We start from the raw sequence: 25,431 nt of genomic DNA, 5'->3' as shown, positions 1-25,431 counted from the left end.
ATGATTAGAATATCCTGCTTGGGAAATGCTGTTCTAGAACTAATAACTTAAAGATACCTCTTTTATTCCAAATTTGGGGAGGAATATTATTTTAGTAATTTTAAATATTACTAAAATATTAAACTATTGAATACTTTTAAAATACATATACTTCAGCTATGTATAAGAATCCTGTATAGCAATTCTAAATGATAAGTAGCCTACCTGTAGCCACAGGTCCCAACTTCTAAGTAAAGATATAACAAGGGATCCTTAAATTCATACACATGGACCATACATTAACAACAAATTAATTAAACAGAACATCTCACATATACTGAACTATTACCTAATATAAGCAAATACAGTTGAGATAATAAAATATGAATTCATTTAAGAACATTGCTAAATTTCCTCACATATTCTCAGTTGATGAACACCAAAAACCTTGTTTATACTATTTATTTTCTTATTTAAAGACTCTTCATTTTCATATTTTGGGAAAATACTACTCCAAATTACTATCCATGGAGAAATAACAGTGCCCATCAGGTCACTGTGGATTATTATGTGTTATACTGGCATATGGTGACTGGCAGGTCATAGACATTCCTGAGAAAATTCTGGAACATGTATGGCTATTCTGAGAGGTATGGTATATGATACAAATTATTTCCCAAATCATATTAGAGAAGTAAATCAGGCCTATACAATAAGCATCTTAATGAATCCTTTTCGCCATGATACCTTTAAGTGTTCCCCTAGAAAACCACTGGCCTGCTGTAGGCTCTTTCTAGGAAGAAAGCATCATAGGGGCTTAGACAAATACTGGGTGGGTCATCTGGAATAGAACACAGCATGCGGCTCTTTGAGGTGAATATTAAATGCAAATAGTTTCATATTCTGGGAACAGATTTGAAAACTCTGTAACTTGCTAACAGCTGTCAGGTGTTCTCTGTGTCCTTGCTTACAAAGTAGCAAATCTTTCATTGAGTCATCATGGTCTGACGGTCAATGTTTTAACTACCCATTGAGAATCTTTGACTTGTCATTAAGTACCAATTAAATGGCACAAAATATCATTTGAACAAAATAATTATATTCTTTTTTAAAAGTATTTCTTTAGTTGTGGATGGTCACAATATATTTTTTTAGTGTGGTGCTGAGGATCAAACCCAGTGCTTCATATGCTAGGCAACCACTCTACCACTGAGCTACAACCCCAGCCCCAAAGTAATTATATTTTTATATAATGATGTCAAAACCATACTGTGTTAATAAGTTGTCTGAAATGGTATGATGAAACCAGTGTCATTAAGAATTGAATATTCAGGGCTGGGGATATAGCTCAGTTGGTACAATGCTTCCCTCGTATGCATAAGGCTCTGGGTTTAATCCCCAGCACAAAAAAAAAAAAAAAAAAGAATTGTATATTCAACTATTAACAAATTTTGGTTTTTACTTTTTTAAACCCAAATGTACAATATGTACATGTGTTTAAAAGATTAACACTTAAGTTTTTCCCCAATATGGTTAAAAAAAAAAAAAAAAAGCCAGTTCTTGTCATTTAACCCCCTTTTCATACCACTTACCACTCCATACCCTGTCTTGAATTTCCTTTAGCCTTGCACTTAAGTTCTATATTTTGGAGTTTACAGCTTACATTTTAAAACTGAAATCATCCCTAGTGAAAATAAAATAGCAGAGACTTTGTTGTGCTTATTGCATCCAAAAATCTCTGAAACAAAAGCAAAAAGGTGAGGGAAAAATAAGAAAGATGACCCACAGAATTCTTCATTTGGAATCAGAATTGTAAAGAGCATATTAAATAAACTTTTATATTAATAGTCCGAGTCTTAAGTATACGTACCCTGCCAAACAGAAACTAAATAATCCTAAAATAATCTTTCAGTTCAATTTTAAAACAGAAACTAAATAATCCTAAAATAATCTTTCAGTTCAATTTTAAGAGTCACATCAAAATCACTATTATCATATCTATACCATTAAATGGTAAACAAATAAATAACAACAAAAACCCCAGCAAAATGCCCTACAGAACAAAGAGGCTGATGAGATTTTTAAAATTCTTGGCTACAGTTCATCTTTAAAAATTTATTAATTTAATGTCATTATTATGAAAAATAAATGAGAATAACCATCTGCCTGTTGATATACTAAAATGCAAGCTGGTCATGCTACAGTGAAGTACAGGAGAAAGGAATGGTACAGGTAGGAAGGGACAAATAGAGCCTTGGATGCAGTCCAGAGATGTTGAGTTAGAGTAACGGCCCTGACACTAACTAGCAGTGTGACTTAAGGTAAGCCCCCAACCCAGAAACAAATCTGTACTTGATGGCAGCACAACACTGTTTGTTGTTCGGAACAGGATTCAGTCTCACGCTCACCTGAGTTCAAATCCTAGGACCAATGCTTTCTTCCTTATTCTATTAGACAAGGTATTTAACAGTGTTATTAACAAAGAACAGCACAGAGCAGGCTAAAAATGCTCTGGTCAAACAACAAACCTACCCAAGAATCTCCAGAGTTAACAGAACTGATTAATTTAAACTCTGAGCCCAATAAACCCAATGCTTAACAAAATATCTTGTGTCACACATCAAGAAAAATGCCCAAATCTCATTCTCCTATCACTCTCTCATTTAAGGAAGGATTTGCTAATGGTTTCTTGTGATGCAATGGATATCGCATTGGACTTCTGACCAAACCTGTACTGGCCATTCAAGAAAGGATTGCTGCAGTCAGTGCTGTGGTCTGTTTGTGTGGCCCCACATTTCATATTTTGAAAGGTTATCACCTGAGTGATAAGTGTTAGGAGATGAGGCCTTTGGGAGGTGATCAGGTCATGAGGATGAAGCCCTTATACATGAGATTAGTACTCTTATGAAAGAGGCCCCACACAGCTGCCTTGGCCTTACTTACCATTAAGTAAGACACCATCTCTGAGGAAATATACCCTTACTAGAAAACTTGAGCTTTGAATTTCCCAGCTCCAGAACTGTGGAAAATAAATCTCTGTTGTTTATAAGCCACCCAGCCCATCAAAGGTATTCTGTTATAGCAGCCTGGATTAAGACAACCCCATTCTTTAGGTTACTTGAAGGGTAGTGGCTATTTCATTCATGTGCACTTGATAGCAAAACAAAACCTTTTTGTTCTTTTGGAAATGAAACAAGAAATATCTTTTATTATGTAGTAATTCCTTAAAACATGAATATATATTTTTATCCTAGTTTAACATAATATTATAAAATATTATCAAATGACTAGACTGTAATACTGTTCATCCTTTTAATCTAGAAAGTATATTGGTTTAAAAAAGCTGCTACACACAGAAGTACTATAACCAGCATTAGTTTAAAAACATAAATTATTCTTAATTTTATTTCATACTTTCAACCTTCTATCAATCTATCACTATATAACTATTTATCTAAATCAGACATTAAACCAAATAAAATTTTCTATGCCACCTCTCAAAGATGAGTTGAGCACTTCTAGAATAATTTGGTTCATACCTCATTTCAGGAAACAAACACCACATACTACCCAACCCTGCTGTTATCCAGGTAAGCATATATAAACTACTATGGGTTTTTCCATGGGTGAATGATTTTTACAGTGGCTTAAAAATATCCATGTTATTTTTTTCCCTTTACAATGAATATTTAACCTTACAGGGATAGGCACATATTTTAAAGTGCATTTTTTGAGTATCAATTTAAGATCAGTGTCCTGAAGTACTCCTGAAGGTTCCTAATAAAATATTTTAGCTCAAGGATCTGGGCTAGAGACACAGTACTTCTACATATGGTTTTTTTAAAATCCCAAACTCTGTTATATAATAGCTCTAAAAATTGACACTTGTAGTTATTCTGGTGAAAAACAGTTTATGCAGTGAAGAAGTTGACATAGCCTAATGTCCTTTGTAGAACAATGTATGTTATGTATTAATTATATATATTTATACATATTAATTACATATGTATATGTAATTAATACACACACACACTCCTTTGGCTTCCTAATGAAATGTGAATTAAGGCAAGGTTTAAAAACAGACTTTTGGGGCCAGGCACAGTGGCTCACACCTGTAATTCTAGCACCTGGGAAGGCTGAAGCAGGAGGACTGCGAGTGCTAAGCCAGCCTCAGCAACGTAGCGAGGCCCATTGGTTTCAATGGCTGCTGCTCTAACACCATACTGAATTATCAGGGTGGGTAATCTGTAACTATATATGTGCCTAAGAAAATTGCTGCAGGGCTGGGGATGTGGCTCAAGCGGTAGCGCGCTCGCCTGGCAGGTGTGCGGCCCGGGTTCGATCCTTAGCACCACATACAAACAAAAGATGTTGTGTCCGCCGAAAACTAAAAAATAAACATTAAAAATTATCTTTCTCTCTCTTTAAAAAAGAAAAAAAGAAAATTGCTGCAGACAGCTGCAACCAACTTCCTTCCTTCCTTCCGATGGGCACAATATTGCTATTTTATTTGTTTGTTTATTTATATATTTCTTTAGATGCTGATGAACCTTTATTTTATTCATTTATTTATATGTGGTACTGAGAAACGAACCCAGGGCCTCACACATGCCAGGCAAGTGCTCTTACCACTTACCAACTCCAGCTCCACTATTTTATTTTTTTATGTGGTGCTGAGGATGGAACCCAATGCCTTACACATGCTAGGGAAGCACTCTACTACTGAGCTACAACTGCAATCCCATGCACCTTCCTTCTTCAGCCTCCCCAATCCCACAGAACTGTGTACTTCAGAAAGGTAATGTGTTACCAGCAATAAGTTATTTCTATGTAAAATTAACACCCCTTGAAAACACTGCATTGATCTCCAGAGATTTCAATTTATTATATTTTACATGTCAGTGAATAATGAGAATCAAGGATCCACTTTAGCAACTTTTTTGTAAACAAAAAATTAAAGTATACAGAAGATTATTTAGGATTTTAGTTAAGCTAAGTTCAAACTAAGTTCCCTGTTTTTGTTTTATTTGTTCTTTTTAGTTACACATGATAGTAGAATCTATTTTGATAGATTTATTCCTTAATTTAGTAATAAGAAAAGTAAGCGATAATAATAAGTTATAATAGAAATAAGTAATAAGAAAAAACTCAATTATTCACACACACAAACAAAAAGAATTTTAAAAAATACTTCAGTATAAAGAACCAATGGATTGTACACTTTGAATGAATAAATTGTATAACTGAAAAAAAAATACTTCAGTGTCCATTCCTATTTCCTAGATCTATTGGAGATCAGTATGTTATTTAAAGTGCTTTCCTCAGTGTACTTTATCTACTGAACTACAAAGTGAATCAAAAGAAAATATGTTTTGCATGAAATTAATATTTTTATCACCTTAAATTTTACTTTCAGATATACTGAAGCTAAATAAAGGCGTTAAGTATTCCAATACATTTCTTCCTTTCATAAAAATCAGAAAAACATGTTTCACGTACATAATTTCATTTCTCCTAGCACAGCATATATTTTCCTTAAGTTATATATCCAATTCACTGTGGCCAATACTTCTAATGGAATGAATTGATACCCTTAACAAAACTGCTTGGTAATTTTAAACAGTGATAGTTATTAGAACATTAGGAAATGGCTTTCATAAAATTTCTGTGCTTGTATGTTTTTAAAAAATCTAATTCCTATGGATATGCACCTGCACTCTGATATTTGGCTTTTGTTCAAAGCATTACCTAGATGTAACGCTGGTCTCACCCTGAAGGACAACATTGAGAGTTCACTGTGAAATCAATATCACTCAATTCTCATGTCACTTAATTGCAAGTAATTGACAAGTATTTTTTGTTTTTTGTTTTTACAAAATGTAAATGAAGACTTTTTTTCTATAATCTTTTTTTTTAAATGTAATCCACCTCATCTCAAAACTATTTTATTAAAATTTCTGACTATAAACAATTCATACTTGAATAAAAACTTACCACTTGGAGAATATCTTCATCTTTTGGCATAACACTAAGTTCCAATGTTGTATCACTGAAATTGAATATATACAAATACTATTTTAGGGGAGGTGGAAACGTATACAAAAGACTTAAAGAAAAAAGAGTTAACTCAGAAATATTTTTTAAATTGTTTCAGAGTTTAATTATTTTTAAATTTTTACTTTTCCAGATTGTATCACTAGAACAAAAATAAGTCTTTTCTATGTAGGAAAAATAATGTACAAAAAAAGGGGACACTGCCATATGTCTGTACTACTCATCAAGTCTTCTTTATTGTGTGCTTCAAATTTAGAAATATAGTATTACTTATTATTTATTGTTTTATTCAAGTCACAAAGAAATCAAGAGATTTTTTATCACACAGTCTATCAAGTTAAAACTTATTAAAATAGGGGCTGGGATTGTGGCTCGGTGGTAGAAAACTTGCCTTGCAAGTGTGAGGAACTGGGTTTGATTCTCAGCACCATAAATGAATGAATGAATGAATGAATGTCCGTCAACAACTAAAAAAAAAAAACTTGTTAAAATAAAATAACTAAAGAACCCTCAAATTTAACTATTTGTGTGTATGTGTGGTCCTGTGGACTGAACCAAGGACCTTCAGCAAGCGAAGCATACGGTCTACCAGCTCTAGGCTTTCAAATGTAACACTTTAAGCAATACTAAACATTCTGATTTTAAATATTGCCTCTGGCTTCATAGATGAAGCAAATCAGTTCACCATTACAACTACTAAAATGATTCATTTTTAATAATTATAACAATATCATCTCAACTATTTGTTTTCATGCTGTGATTTAATTTTAGAATCTTTTCAGGAAAAGCTCAAAGCCTTATTTATTTTTGTGCTATAAAATTCCTGTTAAACACGATAGAGAAGTTTCTCTAGATTTAAAAACGCTGAAAAGAGGATGAAATTGTAGCTCAGTGGTAGTGCACTTGCCTAGCATGTGCAAGACTCTGGGTTTTATCCCAGCACCACAAAAGGGATAAATTAAATGGAATCCCATGATCCAAAATTACATTTAGATACAGCAAGGACAGTGGTGCTATCTCCACCAAGTGCTTCAATAGCTAATCTAATAAAATAATATTTTCCCCCAATATAATTGGAAGATTAAGGGGGGGGGGGAACACAGCAAATCTAAAATTAATCCATCTCTTTTGGATAGATTTGAACCATTATTTTTAGGATCATAAATGTTGGGAGAATGGTATAACAACGAGAACCACAAGTTCTAATAAACTTAACTAGTAAAAGATGGAGGTACATGTATTTCAATATTCAGAGTTGGCAGAAAATACACACCACTATTTTAAAAAATTCTTCTGCAAGAAGATTTGCTACCAACTGTAGACAAAGAAATGAAACTTTTTAAAAGAAAATAAGATCATGAAAAAGTGTTTCTCTAATTTTCAAATTAATTTTATTGCAAAAAAATTAAAAGACTATCATTCCAAAGTATTATTACTCTGAAAGATCTGTACCAGTAACAATGGAATTATGTGCATTTTAAAGAAAACAAAGATTAAGTATGGTTACTTGGGAAAATAATATTTTTAAAGAAGAGATATTAACAAATACACTTAAAATCCTTAAATTATAGACTGACAAAATATTATTGTATTTATGAATGATCTCAATTATGAGGAAAAGAAAATGCCTCTCATTGAGGCCTTAAATTCACCACCAACATTAAGAGGCAAGATTTAAAGAGTTGTTTTCTCTAAGAATCTCATTAAATATTAAAAACATAAAAGAGAATACTCTGAGATCAATTAATCATGATCATGTCATTTAATTTTAAATTAAAAAATGACAATTTATTAGGGCATTACCATAAATAATTTAGATTATAACATGAACTGCTTTAGACATGGCTAGAGGAGCTTGACAAAAATTTAGAAAATAAAACCTTCAATCAAGCTGTAGACAGTTGAGTCTAACTGACAAGAAACATTAAATATCCAAAAGTTATGGTATTTGAATATGGAAAGACCTCTTAGAATAGAGTGGTGATCTGGAAATTGAACCCAAATTCATGGCCTATTCTTATTTTAAAAATTTTTATTTATTTTGTGGTTGTAGATAAACAAATTCTGTTTATTTTTATGTGGTGCTAAGTATAGAACCCAGTGCCTCATGCATGCTAAGCAAGTGCTCTACCACTGAGCGACAGTCCTAGCCCCTCATGACCTAGTACTGACAGAAACTTAATATAAACGACCTTTTTGGGTTTTCATTTCTTCACTTGTAATTCAAAATTTGGTGGGTAAAAGAAACAGAGTACATTCAACTCAATTATTTTTGAGGCCTAAAAATATGTATTTACCTTTATAACTCAAAATTCTATCATTCTACAGATTATAGGCAAACAAACTAAAAAAGGAATGTCTTGCTCTGTTGGTTACAACAAATGAATAAATTTAAGCCAAAAAGATTATTCAAAAAGATATCAGTAAGATAATTTTTTTTAAAATATCTTTTTAGTTGTAGTTGGACACAATACCTTTATTTTATTTATTTTTATGTAGTGCTAAGGATCGAACCCAGTACCTCACACATGCTAGGCAAGTGCTCTACCGCTGAACTAAAACCCCAGCCCAAGATATATTAATTTTAATAAAACATATGAAAAGTAAAGTATCTTAGTAAATAAGGTTTTAAAATCAACTAGATATTTCTTTACAGTTACTTTAAACAAATTATATATTTGACACTTCAAAAAAAATTGGAAATTTACAGTAAATCTAAAATGTGTGCCTCTCAGAATCTAAAAGGATTTTTAGATTTTTTTTTGTTTGTTTTTTAGTTGTAGGTGGACACAATGCTTTTATTTTTATTCATTTATTTTTATGTGCTGCTGAGGATCGAACCCAGTGTCTCATCTGCACTAGGCAAGCACTCTACCTCTGAGCCACAATCCCAGCCCTGTCAGAATCTAAAAGGATTTTAATCACAAATCTGACAAATTTGCCAAAGCAAAGCCACCTATTAAGTTATCCTTAGGTAGGTGACACTTGACAATTTTCAAACACATTATCTACTACAAAGCAAAGTTCCAATTGCCACGTCATCTAATTCCTTACAGGAATATGAGGCTATTAAATCTGCTTGCTACTGATTTATAAAACCCGTCTTTGGCCAAAATAAATCATGTTTCAAGAATCTTACCTGTTCTGAATTAGAGCAATTACTTGGGAATAGGTTTTTCCAATAACACTTTCTCCGTTGACTTTTATAATTCGGTCACCTTCAAAGAGGAATAAAATGACACATGAGGAAGTCTTAAAGAAAGTCACTTTAGAATTATTTTAAAATATTTCTATCTCTTTCCCACCCCTCCGAGTGCTGAGGACTAAACTCAGGACCTTGCTCATGCTAGGCAAGTGCTCTACCCAGCTCTTCCAGGGCTGCATCCCAGCCCTGAAAATGTCCTTATTTTTCATATATCTTTGTTCATATATTTTAAAGTACCTTTTACAAAAATGAATTTAAATATATTCAGCTACTTATGAAATACAGCCACATTCTAATAAGAGTTCTCGACACTGATGAATTTAGAAAATTCAAAAGGTATAGTCACCACGTATCACAGCTACACTACTAACATCCCTGTAGGTTGTTTTGGAGTTATAGAACTACTAGTTATCTCTCCATTTACACTGTCATATCTGATAGAGAACGATATTCAACAGTTTCAAAAAATTGATGATTTTTATTTCATCAGTGTCCTCAAATTTTAGTACAGCTTATTTTCTTTTAGTATTCTTTTGATCTATATGATTTATTGATTTGTCTGTACTATAAAACTAAAATATGGGTATTCACATGCTTTTTGACTCTATATATTAATTTGTTCTTCATTTTAATGGCAAAAAAGACTGGATTATTTAGAAAAACTCAAAGGAACAAAAAAGGAAAGAGAGATAAAGGACACAGGAAAATAGGGGAAAAAATTACTTTGTTTCTCAAGGATCTCACTTCATCTTCTCTCTCTTGTGACACTGACAATATCATAGACATTACATTCTATATAATGGAATACCATATAAATACTAACATACATATTAATTAGGCTTACTTTAAGTATGATGAGAAGGATAATTAAGATTTACATTAACACTGTATCTTAATAAATCTTAGCAATATTATATGTAGCTAAAAATACATTTTATTCAAGACAGTAAATTTTTCATTGATTCCCATTTTAAATTATTTCATGTTTTTACACAAGGGAGAAAAGAATAACTACCTTAAAGCATTCACTCATCTATGACATCTTTATTTAGTTTATTAAAACCAGAAATCGCAAAATATTTTAGAGGAAACAGCTACTAGATCCAACTAATTAGATCACATCCACTGATACCTGTAAATCAAGGGAGGCTACATGGAAACCTATTATGCTGAAAATGAATTAATTCACCTCTGGCTGATCAGGCAACTTCCAGAACTTGGATATCTGAAATTATTTCAATTATGTCAAATAAATATCTTCCCTCAGTTTGCTATTTGGTAATCCTTTGTAGAATTCAATATATATGATGTCAATATATGAAAAATAGATCTTTATAAGAGCCATTTAGCCTGTTATCTGTGGGGTAACTAACAATTTATCAATTTATTAGTTTTCTTTGAACCCATTTATTTGAGTATCAAACATATAACTAGATACAAAGAAAAAGGGACAAACTCATAAAAGAAAAAGAAAAAATGTGGAACACAAAAAGGTTAAAGAAGGGACTGGGGATATAGCTCAGTTGGTAGAGTGCTTGCCTCTCACGCACAAGGCCCTGGGTTAATCCTCAGCACCACCAAACTTTAAAAAAAAAAAAAAAAAAAAGTGGAAGAAGGAAGAAATGAAGTAAAAATAAAAGTAAAAGGTTTTGTTTAAAGCAAATTATCAGCACCTGTGCATAATCCAGCTTCAAAGGCAGGTCCTCCTTCTTTAACTTGTTTAACAAATATGGTATCCATTGGTTCCAAGCGGTTTCTTTGTTTTCCTATGGGAAAGAAAAAGCCCAAGGCATGATTTTACTTCATAATATTTTATCAAAATACCAAAATATTAATTCAGACAAGCAGAGATTTCTGAGGAAGCAATAAAAGCATATTTTTGAATCTGGATGATAAAGTCACAAAATAGGGCTTTTCATTAACTCTAACATTTATTCTGCTTCTTCCATAATACAGTGAAAGCTACATTTGATGGTTTCCATTTACTAAGTACATTCTGTATGTCAATTACTACACTATATACTATACATACCTTAAAACTGCTAATGTTCATAGCAAGTAAGTCTTACAACAACTATTGCATAAAAAAGAAAACTGAGGGTCAGAGGGATTAAGTAAGTTCTCCAAAGACACACAGCTAACAAGTGGCAAAGTTCATTATACAGGAAGTGCCAGGCTACTGCTTTTTAATTACTGCATTGTGCTAAGTATTAAAATATGATGAACAAGAGATTTCTTCCCTTCAAGGATACTGGGAGAGGAAAGACATACATATAAATATCGGTATACTATAAAAAACAGACAAACACAAAACACAGTCATGGAAATGAGAACATGATCAACTCTGTAGTACAGTCAGGATTTCACAAGCTGTTGTCCATGGATCATCTGCATTAACAACTAAGGTGTTTGCTAAAAATGAATGTTCTGGAGTCTGAACAGAAATCTGCGTTGTTAACAAGTTTCCCAGGTGATCTTTATTTATACTTGCTAAAATTTGAGCAAAACCCGTTTCAGTAAAATAGAAGTCAATAGAAGATTGAGAGATGAGAGGACACTTTGGCTAATTGATAAATACTATCATAACTACTGTGGGAGGACAAAAAAGGTAGATAAGAGTTCTAAAAGTGTGGTCCCCAGACCAGCAGCATTAGTATCACCTGGGAAATGTGTTAGAAATGCAAATCTGTGGACCCCTCCCCACATCTACTGAATTAGTCACTCTGAGGTGATTGTGATGCACACTCAAGTTTGAGAACCACTGAAGTAGAAGACACATTCAGTCTGGACACTTAAAGAATATAACCACAAAAATGAGGTATATACATGTGTAGAGTAATACAATAGCAAAGCTGGGCAGAAAATGATTGTTGTTAAATAGCAATGCTGGGCAGAAAATGATTGTGAATATAAAGAATTCATAGCTATTGCATACAAAACTAAATTTTATCACAGTGCATACACAAAGGTAGCTCTGAAGAAGTTTCTTAGTGATGAAATATCTATCAGTACCTCTAATCACACTCAGCTAATTAAACTACAAATTGTTTTTGTTTCAGAAGTCAGTAGACATGGGTTCAAATCCCTGCTTTGCCACTTGAAATTTTCTGTGTGCCAGGTTTATTTTCTTCATATAACTTCTTACTTACTGCCTAAAATTACATTTGTATTCACTTACAGATTTGTTGTACAGCATTCCCACTAACATGAAGTGCAGGAAGTTTGCAAGCTCACTGATATCCGTAGCACCTAAAACAATGCCTGACATATAGCAGGCATTTAAGTAATTACTAAATAAATGTATTATTTAATTCATATGAGCCTTCAAGATGGGCATTTGTCTGACAACAAAAATTGCCATTTGTCTCACAAGAAAAAAGACTAAGTAACTTGCAAAGAGGACAAGTAGGGACTTGAACCCAGGTCTAAATTTACATATGACATTCCATGTTGCTTCAAAAGTAATTGAAAGTAATCCATTTGTTGAGCTGTGTTGATTACCAGTAGTCCATTAACAATTATAGTCATGAGTTGCATCATGAGTTTTGGTCAAGGAATAGGCCACATATAGGCTATACTATATAGGTGTGTAGCAGGCTACAACATCTAGGTTTACGTAAGTACAAACTATTTTCATTCACACAACAAAATCACCTAATGAAGCACTTAGCTTCTCAGAATATATTGTTGTTATGTGACAGATGACTATAATTTAAAAGGAAAAAAGTTCTTTTCAATTTAAATGCAAACACTGACTTCTAATCAAGTGGTAATTAATCAGGCTAGGCCCTTCTGTGGCCAACCCAACATTTACAACAGGTGGCATTAGAGGAAATTCATCTATCTCCTTGGCTAGAGATTTGAGGATTCAATAAGATTTACCATATCAAGACACTGCTTTGATGGAAAGAGTTATATAACAAATGAGACTTTTTTTTAAAACTGCTGTCTTCTAGTCCACTGTGTCTCAAAGGTGATTATACCATACTTATATTTAAAAATACAAAATGTAAGTGACTAGTAATGAAGTCTACAAAATAATAAAAAATTGGCTGGGTAGCAATGGGGTGACTTCTGGAAATTCTGATAGAAAAGTTCACTTACACAGAACAGAGGTGGTCCAAAATAATTTGGTGTGCTAATGTCTATAAAGGAAATACTAATTTTGCAATGACTGCCGTTGTAAATTCAGAGATACTTTGCCATTGATAAATCTCTCAATACACTATGCCTGAAAACATATGAAGATGGAATAGATTAAAAGAGAAGCCAATCCTATTGTAAGCACCATTACATCTCCTGAGAGTTGCACTTTTGGTTTTTGTTCATTTTCTTTTCTGGATTTTATTAATTCTACCAAGATACCTAATTCCGCTACACAAGAGGAAATTGTCCCCAAGTATCCCTCAAATATAAACCAGTTTCACTAAGAAATATACTTCTTTTCACTTAAGTCTTGAGTTAAACAGGACGTAGTAACATTAATAGTGTCCTCTTTAACATAGGTGGATTTCAATTCTGCTGGAACTTGATAAAAAATATCAAATTTAAAATGTGTCATTCAATCTCCTGGGTCTTTAGTTGTTTGGGGGATGAGTGGGGGTTGGTACTGGGGATTGAATCAAGAGGTGTTTTACCACTGAGCCTCATCCCCAGCTCTTTTTTAAATATATATTTTGAGACAGGGTCTTGCTTAGTTAAGCTGGCCTCAAACTTGTGATCCTCCTGCCTTAGCCTCTAAAGTCACTGGGATTAGGTATGTGACACCACACCTGGCTCCTGGGTCTTTAGTTTTTTCAAGTATATTTCTGGGACATGCAAAACTAAAAGCCTGATCCTGAATTATGAAAACCCAAACAGGAAAAATTACTTTTTTACTTCTCTGTATGAATATTTAGCAGAGCCCAACAGCTTCCATTCTTAGTAAAAGCCTTTTTGATTTTTCACATCTATACTTCATAGTTTCTCAATTTTATAAAAACATATGAGACATGTTTCAAAAGCTATTAAGTACTTTATTCAAGTGCCATTCCCTTGACCTTATCAAAAGAAAGAAAAATGTGTCTTTTTAGCATAAACATGTAATTAAATATTTCTGTATTTGCAGTAAAAGAGATAATGATCTCAAAAGGATAAAAAAGGCTAAAGTGACCAGATTCAATAAGAATACATGAAAAAGCTCATATAAATTTATTTGAAGTTGAATATTATATGTGAAATCAGAAAGAATGCATATACTTCTACATTATATTAATAAGATCAGTTGGGGAATATGAGTAAAAAACTAACAATATATAGGGAGGAGCTGTCATCCAAACACTGAATGTCCGGATGAGTTATTATTCTCAGTGTCTAGTATGATGCAGTAGTAATTAAGACCTTAGGCCCTATAACCAGATTAACATGGTTTAAAACCTCAACTCTACCATTTCTTTTCAATGTAGGGCTATAACATTTTGAAGTTGCTGGATACATATTTAAACTAATTAGTTAATAATCTTAAATTCTTTTTTTTTTAAAGATACAGTGAGAGAGAGAGAATTTTTTAATATTTATTTTTTAGTTTTCGGCGGACACAACATCTTTGTATGTGGTGCTGAGGATCGAACCCGGGCCGCACGCATGCCAGGCGAGCGCGCTACCGCTTGAGCCACATCCCCAGCCCATAATAATCTTAAATTCAAATTTAACTAGGCATTCTTTACCTGGATTTTACAAAAATTATTGATTTTACACAAATTATTTATATGTGCCCCAATTCACTCATATGAAAAATGGAAATGATGACCATTACTCATGCCTGGCAAAAATGTTGTAAGGATTCAAAGAGGTAATCCATTAAGTGTTTATGTAATACATTGTATAAGTAGTTATTTAATAAAACTTATTATGCTAGTCTAATTGTAAGCCTTCAAAAGATGACATAAAGCACATTGTAGTGCAAGTAATCAAAACATACTGGCTGAAAGAATATCCATAAAATTCAACTGTCATAAGGAAGTTGAGAAATACAGGCCAATGGAAAAAGGAAAAAAAGAAAAAAAGGTAGAAAGGTAAAAGACTACACCAAAAATAAACAAATAAATAAATTAATAAATAATGAGGTATCTCTGACATAAACCACTTATCTGTCTTCAAAGAGACTGGTATCTAAAACCAAAGGCTACCCGTGTGGTGCAATCTCCCTGCAGAGACTGGCGGGTGGCACTCCCCGCTTCCAGATGCCCTACACTGGGATCAGTCCTCCCACCCTGGTTCCCTACACCACCCTGAGGGCAGAGGCACCAGCTTAAAACAGACAGCCCCACCTATTGGATGAGAAGAGAAACAGAAATGAAACGGATCTCTAAAACTAGCAACAACCCTGGTTTCTTCTTTTGAGTATTTTTTTTTTCTCTTTCTCTTCTACCCCTCTATCCTCCGGCCCTCACATACCCAACATATGTGAAACAAAGAACTTTGCATGAAATAGGATTTTGAGAACTGAGTCATATGAATAATATAATATAGAGGTGTTGTTTATGCCCTTTTTTCCCCTCTTTTTTCTTTTTTCATTTTTCTTTCCCCCACCAAATTTTACTATTTTAACATCCTGTATTTCTCTAAATACATATGTGTGTTTGTTTTATGTACTCTACTATCTTCCCACGTACTTGTCTACCCTAAATTACTTCCTGTCTATTCTCTTGCTACCCTCTTCATTAGATTTCTCTTTCACATTTCCTTAAGATATACTAACTCTATACTCTCACATCTTTCCCCCTCAGCATATTGTCCTACTCCCCACCCCCAGTTCATTGTCCACTGTCAGAAACTGTAAACCTTTACGAAACTACTGATTATATTTTAGATAATAATTGAATCCAACATTTTTGTACATTGAGACTAAACTATAAACAACAAATTGTTCATAGGTAATATCTTGTGGATATTGGGATCAGTTAATATTTTCCTTCCCCACAGAGGAGGAATCTTGGAACCCTACAAGAGCACTACAAACCTATAGAGTAATAACACCCCAGACCCACAGAGCTGGAAAGGAAGACACATGAGCAACATGAAAAGACAAGGGAAGAAAGTACCACCAATAAATCAAGACACCACATCATCAGAATCATTGGCAGCCACAGCATAAAAAATTACAGAGAGGAGTTCAGGGTATACATGGTTAAAATGTTCTGTGAACTCAAGGAAGATACAAGAGCAAATACAAGCAGTGAAAGGTCACTTCGACAAAGAGCTACATAAACAAACCCAAGAAGCAAAAGATCACCTCAACAGGGAAATAGAGGTTCTAAAAAAAAAAAAAAACAGAAATCCTTGAAATGAAAGAAACAATAAACCAAATTAAAAGCTCAAATGAAAGCATCACCAACAGAATACACCACTTACAAGATAGGACATCAGACAATGAAGATAAAATATATAATCTTGAAAACAACATAGACCACACAGCGATAATGATAAGAAACCATGAGCAGAACATTCAAGAAATATGGGATAGCATAAAGAGACCAAATTTAAGAGTTATTGGGATAGAGGAAGGCATAGAGGTCCAAACCAAAGGAATGAATAATTTATTCAATGAAATAATATCAGAAAACTTTCTAAACATGAAGAATGAATTGGAAATCCAAATTCAATAAGCCTACAGGACGCCAAATGTACAAAATCACAACAGATCCACACCAAGGCACATTATAATAAAAATGCCCAACATACAGAAAAAGAAGAGAATTTTAAAAGTCATGAGAGAAAGGAATCAGATTACATGTAGAGGAAAACCAATTAGGATAACAGCAGATTTTTCAACACAGACCCTGAAAGCTAGAAGATCCTGGAACAACATATATCAAGCTCTGAAAGAAAATGGGTGCCAACCAAGAATCTTGTATCCAGCAAAATTAAGCTTCAGATTTGAAGATGAAATAAAAACCTTCCATGATAAACAAAAGTTAAAAGAACTTATAGCTAGAAAACCAGCAGTACAAAACATCCTTGGCAAAATATTCTATGAAAAGGAAACGAAAAACAACAATGAAAATCAGCAAAGGGAGGTAGTATCCTAAAAGAAAAACTAAATCAAAGAAGACAATCAATTCAAGTTAAATAACAAAAATTTAAAAATTTGGCTGGAAATACAAACCACGTCTCAATAATAACCCTGAATGTTAATGGCTTAAACTGACCAATCAAAAGACACAGGTTAGCAGACTGGATTAAAAAAAAGAGAGAGAGACTCAACCATTTGCTGCCCATAGGAGACTCATCTGATAGGAAAAGACATCCACAGACTGAAGGTGAAGGACTGGGAAAAATCATACCACTCACATGGACTGCGGAAGCAAGCAGGGGTTTCCATCCTCATATCAAATAAAGTAAACTTCAAGCCAAATTTAATCAAAAGGGATAAAGATGGACACTACATACTGCTCAAGGGAACCATATACCAACAAGACATAACAATCATAAATATATATTCCCCAAACAATGGTGCAGCTATGTTCATCAAACAAATTCTTCTAAAGCTCAAGAGTCAAACAGAACACAACAAAATAATATTGGATGACTTTAACATACCTCTCTCACCTCTGGATAGATCTTCAAAACAAAAGTTGAATAAAGAAACTGTAGAACTCAATAATACAATTAATAACAGACTTAACTGACATATATAGAATATTTCAACCTGCGTCAAGCAGATACACTTTCTTCTCAGCAAAACATGGATTCTTCTCTAAAATAGACCATATAATATGCCACAAAGCAACTTTTAGCAAATATAAAAAAGTAGAGATACTACCATGCATTTTATCAGATCATAATGGAATAAAATTGGAAATCAATGACAAAATAAAGAAGAAAAATTTCTTCAACACCTGGAGACTAAACACTATGCTACTGAATGAACAATGAATTACAGAAGACATCAAGGAGGAGATTAAAAAAATCTTAGAGATAAATGAGAAAATAGACAAAACATATCTGAATCTCTGGGACCCATGAAAGCAGTACTAAGAGGAAAATTCATTGCATAGAGTTCATTCCTTAAAATAATAAAAAGTCAACAAATAAATGACCTCACACTACATCTCAAAGCCCTAAAAAAAAAAGAAAAAAATCAACAGCAAAAGCAGTAGAAGGCAAGAAATAATTAAAATTAGAGCTGAAATTAATGAAATCAAAATAAAAGATACAATTGAAAAAATTGACAAAACAAAAAGTTGGTTCTTTGAATAAATAAATAAAATAGACAGATCCTTAGCTATGCTAATAAAGAGAAGGAGAGACAAAACTCAAATTACCAGCATATGCGATGAAAAAGGTTGTATCACAACAGACACTACAAAAATACAGAAGATAATTAGAAATTATTTTGAAAACTTATACTCCAATAAAATAGAAGGCATCAACAAATTTCTTAAGTCTTATAATTTGTCCAGATTGAATTAGGAGGATACAGACAATTTAAACAGACCAATATCAAGTGATGAAACAGAAGACGTCATCAGAAGCTTACCAACCAAGACAAGCCCAGGACCGGATGGATACACAGCTGAGTTCCACAAGACCTTTAAGGAAGAACTAATACCAATACTCTCCAATTTATTTCAGGAAATAAAGAGGCAACACTTTCAAACTCATTCTATGAGTTCAATATCACCCTGATCCCAAAACCAGGCAAAGACACATCACAGAAAGAAAATTTCAGACCAATATCTCTAATAAACATAGATGCAGAAATTCTCAATAAAATTCTGGCAAATTGAATACAAAAACATATCAAAAAGATCGTGCACCATGATCAAGTGAAATTCATCCCAGGGATGCAAGCTTGGTTCAACACACGGAAATCAATAAATGTAATTCATCACATCAATAGACTTAAAGATAAGAATCATATGATCATCTCAATAGATGCAGAAAAAGCATTTGACAAATTATAGCACCCTTTTATGTTCAAAATACTAGAAAAACTTGGGATAACAGAAATATATCTCAACATCGTAAAGGCTATCTATGCTAAGCCCCAGGCCAACATCATTCTAAATGGAGAAAAATTGAAGGCATTCCCTCTAAAAACTGGAACAAGACAGGGCTGCCCTCTTTCACCACTTCTATTTAACATAGTTATTGAAACACTGGCCAGAGCAATTAGACAGATGAAAGAAATTAAAAGAATTCACATAGGAAAAGAAAAATTCAAATTGGCACTATTTGTTGATGATATGATTCTATACCCAGAAGACTCAAAAAGTTCCACCAGAAAACTCCTAGAACTAGTAAATGTGAAGCAAAGTAGCAGGACATAAAATCAACACCCATAAATCAAAGACATTTCGGTATATCAGTGACAAATCCTCAGAAAGGGAAACTACCCCATTCTCAATAGCAAACAAACAAACAAACAAATAAATAAATTAAATACTTGGGAATCAATTTAATGAAAGAGGTGAAAGATCTATATAATAAAAATTACAGAACCCCAAAGAAAGAAATCAAAGAAGATCTTAGAAGATGGAAAGATCTACCTTGCTTCTTGGATAGGCAGAATTAATTTTATCAAAATGACCATACTTCCAAATGCAGTATACAGATTTAATGCAATTCTGATCAAAATCCCAATGGCATTCCTCATAGAAACAGACAAAGCAATCATGAAATCCATCTGGAAAAATAAGAGACCCAGAATAGCTAAAGCAATCCTTAGCAGGAAGAGTGAAACAGGTGGAATCACTATACCAGAACTTAAACTATACTATAGAGCAACAGTAACAAAACCAGCATGGTATTGGCACCAAAACAGACTGGTAGACCAATGGTACAGAATAGAGGACACACAGACTAACCCACAAAACTACAATTATCTTATATTAGACAAAGGTGCTAAGAATATGCATTGGAGAAAAGATCGCATCTTCAACAAATGGTGCTGGGAAAACTGGAAATCCATATGCAACAAAATGAAATTAAACCCCTATCTCTCACCATGCACAAAACTCAACTCAAAATGGATCAAGGACTTAGGAATACAACCAGAGACCCTGCATCTAATAGAAGAAAAAGTAGGCCCTAATCCATCATGTGGGATGAGGCCCCAACTTCCTTAATAAGACTCCTGTGTCACAAGAATTAAAATCAAGAATCAATAAATGGGATGGACTCAAACTAAAAAGTTTCTTCTCAGCAACAGAAATTGTGAGGTGATTAGAGAGCCTACATCTTGGGAGCAGATTTTTACCCCTCATACATCAGATAGAGCACTAATCACCAGGGTATATAAAAAACTCAAAAAGCTAAACACCAAAAAAAATAATAATAAAAAAAATAACCCAATCAATAAATGGGCCAAGGAACTGAAGAGACACTTCTCAGAAGATGATGTACAATCAATCAATAAATACCTGAAAAAATGTTCATCATCACTAACAATTAGAGAAATGCAAATCAAAACCACTTTATGATTTCATCTCATTCCAGTCAAATGGCAGCTCTTACGCATACAAACAACAATAAGTGTTGGTGAGGATACGGGAAAAAGGTACACTCATACACTGCTGGTAGGAATGCAAATTGGTGCAGCCAATATGGAAAGCAGTATGGAGATTTCTTGGAAAATTGGAAATGAAACTACCATTTGACCCAGCTGTCCCTCTCCTCGGTCTATACCCAAAGAACTTAAAAACAGCATAATAGAGGGACATAGCCACATCAATGTTTATAGCAGCACAATTCACAATAGCTAAACTGTGGAACCAACCTAGATGCCCTTCAATAGGTGAATGGATAAAAAAAAAAAAAAAGCGGCATGTATTCACAATGGAATTTTACTCAGCAATAAAAGAGAATAAAATCATGGCATCTGCAGGTAAATGGATGGCATTAGAGAAGATAATGCTAAGTGAAGTTAGCCAATCCCAAAAAAACAAATGCCAAATATTTTCTTTGATATAAGGAAGCTGATTCATAGTGGGATAGGGAGAGGGAGCATGGGAGGAATAGACGTGCTCTAGATAGGGCAGAGGGGTTGGAGGGGAAGGTAGGGGAAATGGGGTTATTAATGATGGCAGAATGTGATGATCATTATTATCCAAAGTACAGGTATGAAGACTCAAATTGGTATGAATATACTATAGATACAACTAGAGATATGAAAAATTGAGCTCCATATACGTAGTAAGAATTGTAATGCATTCTGTTGCCGTATATAAATTTTTAAAAAATGAAAAAAAGAGAATGATTTAAATCTTTAATTACCTCCCTTTTTTAGAGAAGGCTAAAGTCAAAAAACACTTGTAACATTTAAAATATTTGCAAATTTGAAGTTTTAAGTATATAAAGCAAACAGTTACAAAGCAACAAAATTTGAAGTATAACTGTTACAAACCCTGAAAGGAAAATCCATAAAGACAGAGATCATTCTAGTTTACGGGACAAACTAGGGTGGGTGCTTTATACAAGAAAATCATTCTACATCTTAACCAAAAGCAAAGCAATGAAAAATAACGAATGTCATCAAGGTTAAGCTTTTTTCCTTCTTCTGAGTTCTCAAACATACTACCAAAGAATTTTTTCTAATGGAACCAAATCTCCTCTGCTTATATAATGACAGTTATTTTTTAAAGTATTCTTTTCATTGATTTCTTTGTTGTTTAAAAAATAGTCTCTCACTATATTTTTTTAAACAGCTCTATACATAAAAAGAGGCTACTGAAATGAGAAAGAATTTTATGAACGTCAGATAAGCCTGTGAAAAAATGCCCCTCCATAAAGGTTAAAAGCCAAAAATGTACATGACATAATGGAATATCAAAGCACCAGGCACCAATTATTTTTAAAAACCTAATTAAATAGCTTGTTGAAATTAATATATATTTTTCAGATGAAATCTTCAGTAACAATAAGGGGCTGGGAGTGGGTAACTCTATGATAAAGCCCTTGCCTAGCATGTCCAAGGCCCTGGGTTATATCCCCAGCACTGCAAAAAATCAAAAAGTAAAAAAAAAAAAAGCTAAAATCTCAATGTAGACTGAAATAAATATCCAAGTTAAGTCTAAATGATTTAAAAAAAAAACCTTCATTTTTCTTTGATGGAGAACAGATTATCGTGTAGAATATTTTGTTGAGCTATCATTAGAAATTACAAACTGTTAAGGCAAAAAGCAAACAGAATAAGTAATAAACACCAAATTCATGCGAGTGGTTACTTCTGGGGGAAGATAATAGGGAAGGAATAGTGTAAAAGGCCTAAGGGATACATTTATGTAGGGGAGGGAGAAAGAAATAGGAAGGAATGGAGGAGAAAGGGGATATTGAGGAGATACAAACTGAGTATGCCTTATCTAAAGTGCTAGGTACAAAAAGCCTAAAATGTTTTGGATTTCAAAGTTTTTCAAATTTTAAAATATTTGCACAAACTATCAGTTGAGCACTCCTAATCTTAAAATCCAAAATCTGAAACTTTTTGAGCCTGTGATCTGATTTTGGAGCATTTCAGAATTTGGATTTTGGATGTGGGGATTTTCAATTTGTATTAAAATGTTAAGACGATAAAGAAAGGCATCAAGCATTCAAAAGTTAAATTTTTTCCCTATAGTTTGCCTGAACTATTTCATAACTATTATTTTGTTTTTGAAAACATGCTTCAGACACAAAATAATCAAAATAGAATAAAAGCAGTACTAAAGGAAATTTACAACAATCAATATCTACCTCAAAAAAAGTAAAACATCTTAAACATCCTATCACTGCATGTTAAGAAACGAGAAAAGAACCAAATTCAAAATTAATAGAAGAAAAAAAAATAATAAAGATCAGAGTAGAAACAAATGAAAAAGGGACTAAAACACAACACAAAAGTTCAGCAGAAAAGATAAAATAGACAAACTCTTAGCTAGACTAAGAAACACAAAAAATAAAAGACGAAAAGGAAGACATTACAAATGACACCACAGAAATTTGTAAAAAGAATCATTAGAGATTATGAACACCTATATACCAACAAATTTGATAAGCAGGAGAAATGGATGATAAATGTCCTGGACACATAAACCTTATCAAAATTGAATCATGAAGAGAAGGTCCTGGGGAAGGAAACTGAGCAAATTATGTGTATGTACAAATATGGCATAATGAGACCCATCATTATGTATTTGAATACATTCAACAAAGTTGCAAGATACAAAATCACATACAAAAATTAGTAGCATTACTATAAACCAATACTAAATTATCTAAAGTAGAAATTAAAAAAGGCAATCCCACTTACAGCAGCTACAAAAAAATACTTAGGAATAAAAGTAACCAATGAGGTGACAGAGCTATAATGAATATATAAATATTAATGAAAGAAACTGAGGAGGACACACAAAAATGGAAATATATCCCATGTGCATGAATTGGAGGGATAAATACTGTTAAAGTTGTCCATACTATCCAAAGCAATCTACAGATTCAATGCAATCCTGTTAAAATAAAATGACATTCTTCATATAACTAGGAAAAACAATCCTAAAATTTTTATGGAACTACAAAAAACTCCAAATAGACAAAACTATGTTGAGGAAAAACAGAAAACCAAAGTAGGAAGCATTATACTACCTGAATTTAAAATACAGTACACAAAGCAGAGCAGCATGGTACTGGCATAAAAACAAACATACAAATCAATGGAACAGAACAGAGAGCCTAGAAGTAAATTGCTGCATCTATGGCCAATTGATTTTCAACAAAGTCACTAAGAGCATACATTGGAGAAAGAACATCAAACTAAAAAGCTTCTGCACAGCAAAGGAAATAATTATCAGATTGAAGAGACAATTCAGAATAAGGGAAAACATTTACAAACTATACTTATGACAAGGGATTGATATCTAGAACATATGAAGAACTCAAAAAACTCAATAGCAAAAAAAAAAAAAATAGGCAATAAACCTTAACAGACATATCTCAAAAGAAGACATGCAGATATCAAATTGATATAGGAAAAAATGTTCAATTTTACTAATTATCAGAGAAATGCAAATCAAAAACACAATGAACTATCATTTTACCCCAGTAATTGACTACTCTAAAAAAGACTAAAGCCCAAGTGCTGGCATAAACCTGGAAAAAAGGGAACCCTTATGCTCTGTTGATGGAAATGCAAATTGATACAGCCATGTGAAAAATCATATGGAGATTCTTTGAAAAATTAAAATAGAACCAACACATAATCCAGCAATACCACTAGTATGTATATAGCCAAAGGAAATGAAATCAATTAAAGAGAAATCTGCAATCTCATGTTCACCATGACACTATTCACAATAGCCAAGAAGTGGAAACGACCAAAGTATCCATCAACTGATGAAGAAATAAAGAGTATGTGGTACATATACACAAGGAAATACTGTTAGGACAAAGAATGAAATCTTATCTGAAACAACATGGACAGAATTGGAGATCATTATGTTAAGTGAAATAAACCAGACATAAAAAGACAAGTACTGCATGACCTAGAATGGTGACTACTAGAGGCTGGGGAATAAGGGGAGAGGAAAGGATGAGGAAAGGTTGATCAATGGGTACTAAGTTACAATTAAAAACAAAAAGTTCTGGTGTTAAATGTTATTTCAATCTACACCTATGTAATTTTTGAAAAATTTTTTATTGTGGAAAATGTTCAGCATACACAAAAATAGAGAAGACAATAGAATAAAGTCATGAATCCATTTTAATGATTTTTTAAAAAAAAACTGTCAGTTTTGTTTCTTTTTTGTTTTTTTTTAATTTTTTATTGTTGGCTGTTCAAAACATTACATAATTCTTGATATATCATATTTCACACTTTGATTCAAGTGGGTTATGAGCTCCCATTTTTACCCCAAATACAGATTGCAGAATCACATCAGTTACACATCCATTGATTTACATATTGCCATACTAGTGTCTGTTGTGTTCTGCTGCCTTTCCTATCCTCTACTATCCCCCCTCCCCTCCCCTCCCCTCCCCTCTTCTCTCTCTGCCCCCTCTACTGACATTCATTTGTCCCCCTTGTATTATTTTTCCCTTTCCCCTCACTTCCTCTTGTATCTACTTTTGTATAACTCTGAGGGTCTCCTTCCATTTCCATGCAATTTCCCTTCTCTTTCCCTTTCCCTCCCATCTCTCATCCCTATTTAATGTTAATCTTCTTCTCATGCTCTTTGACC

General features: G+C 33.2%; 1 protein-coding gene across 4 annotated transcripts in view; it reads right to left on the bottom strand.

Moving 5' to 3' along the window:
* The window catches only part of Arhgap21 (Rho GTPase activating protein 21), a 132,734-nt gene that overhangs the window by 35,791 nt on the left and 71,512 nt on the right, over positions 1-25,431 (bottom strand). For all 4 annotated transcript variants that reach the window (XM_048812681.1, XM_048812682.1, XM_015495232.2 and 1 more), the window contains exons 4-6: positions 10,912-11,004; positions 9,173-9,251; positions 5,974-6,028 (exon numbers count right to left, since the gene is read on the bottom strand). In XM_048812681.1, the coding sequence (XP_048668638.1) occupies positions 5,974-6,028; positions 9,173-9,251; positions 10,912-11,004 (227 nt within the window). The remainder of the gene's footprint in view (positions 1-5,973; positions 6,029-9,172; positions 9,252-10,911; positions 11,005-25,431) is intronic.

The sequence above is a fragment of the Marmota marmota genome, unplaced genomic scaffold (assembly GCF_001458135.2).
Source record: "Marmota marmota marmota unplaced genomic scaffold, marMar, whole genome shotgun sequence".
Taxonomy (NCBI): Eukaryota; Metazoa; Chordata; class Mammalia; order Rodentia; family Sciuridae; genus Marmota; species Marmota marmota.
This window is presented reverse-complemented; position numbering and strand designations above follow the sequence as displayed.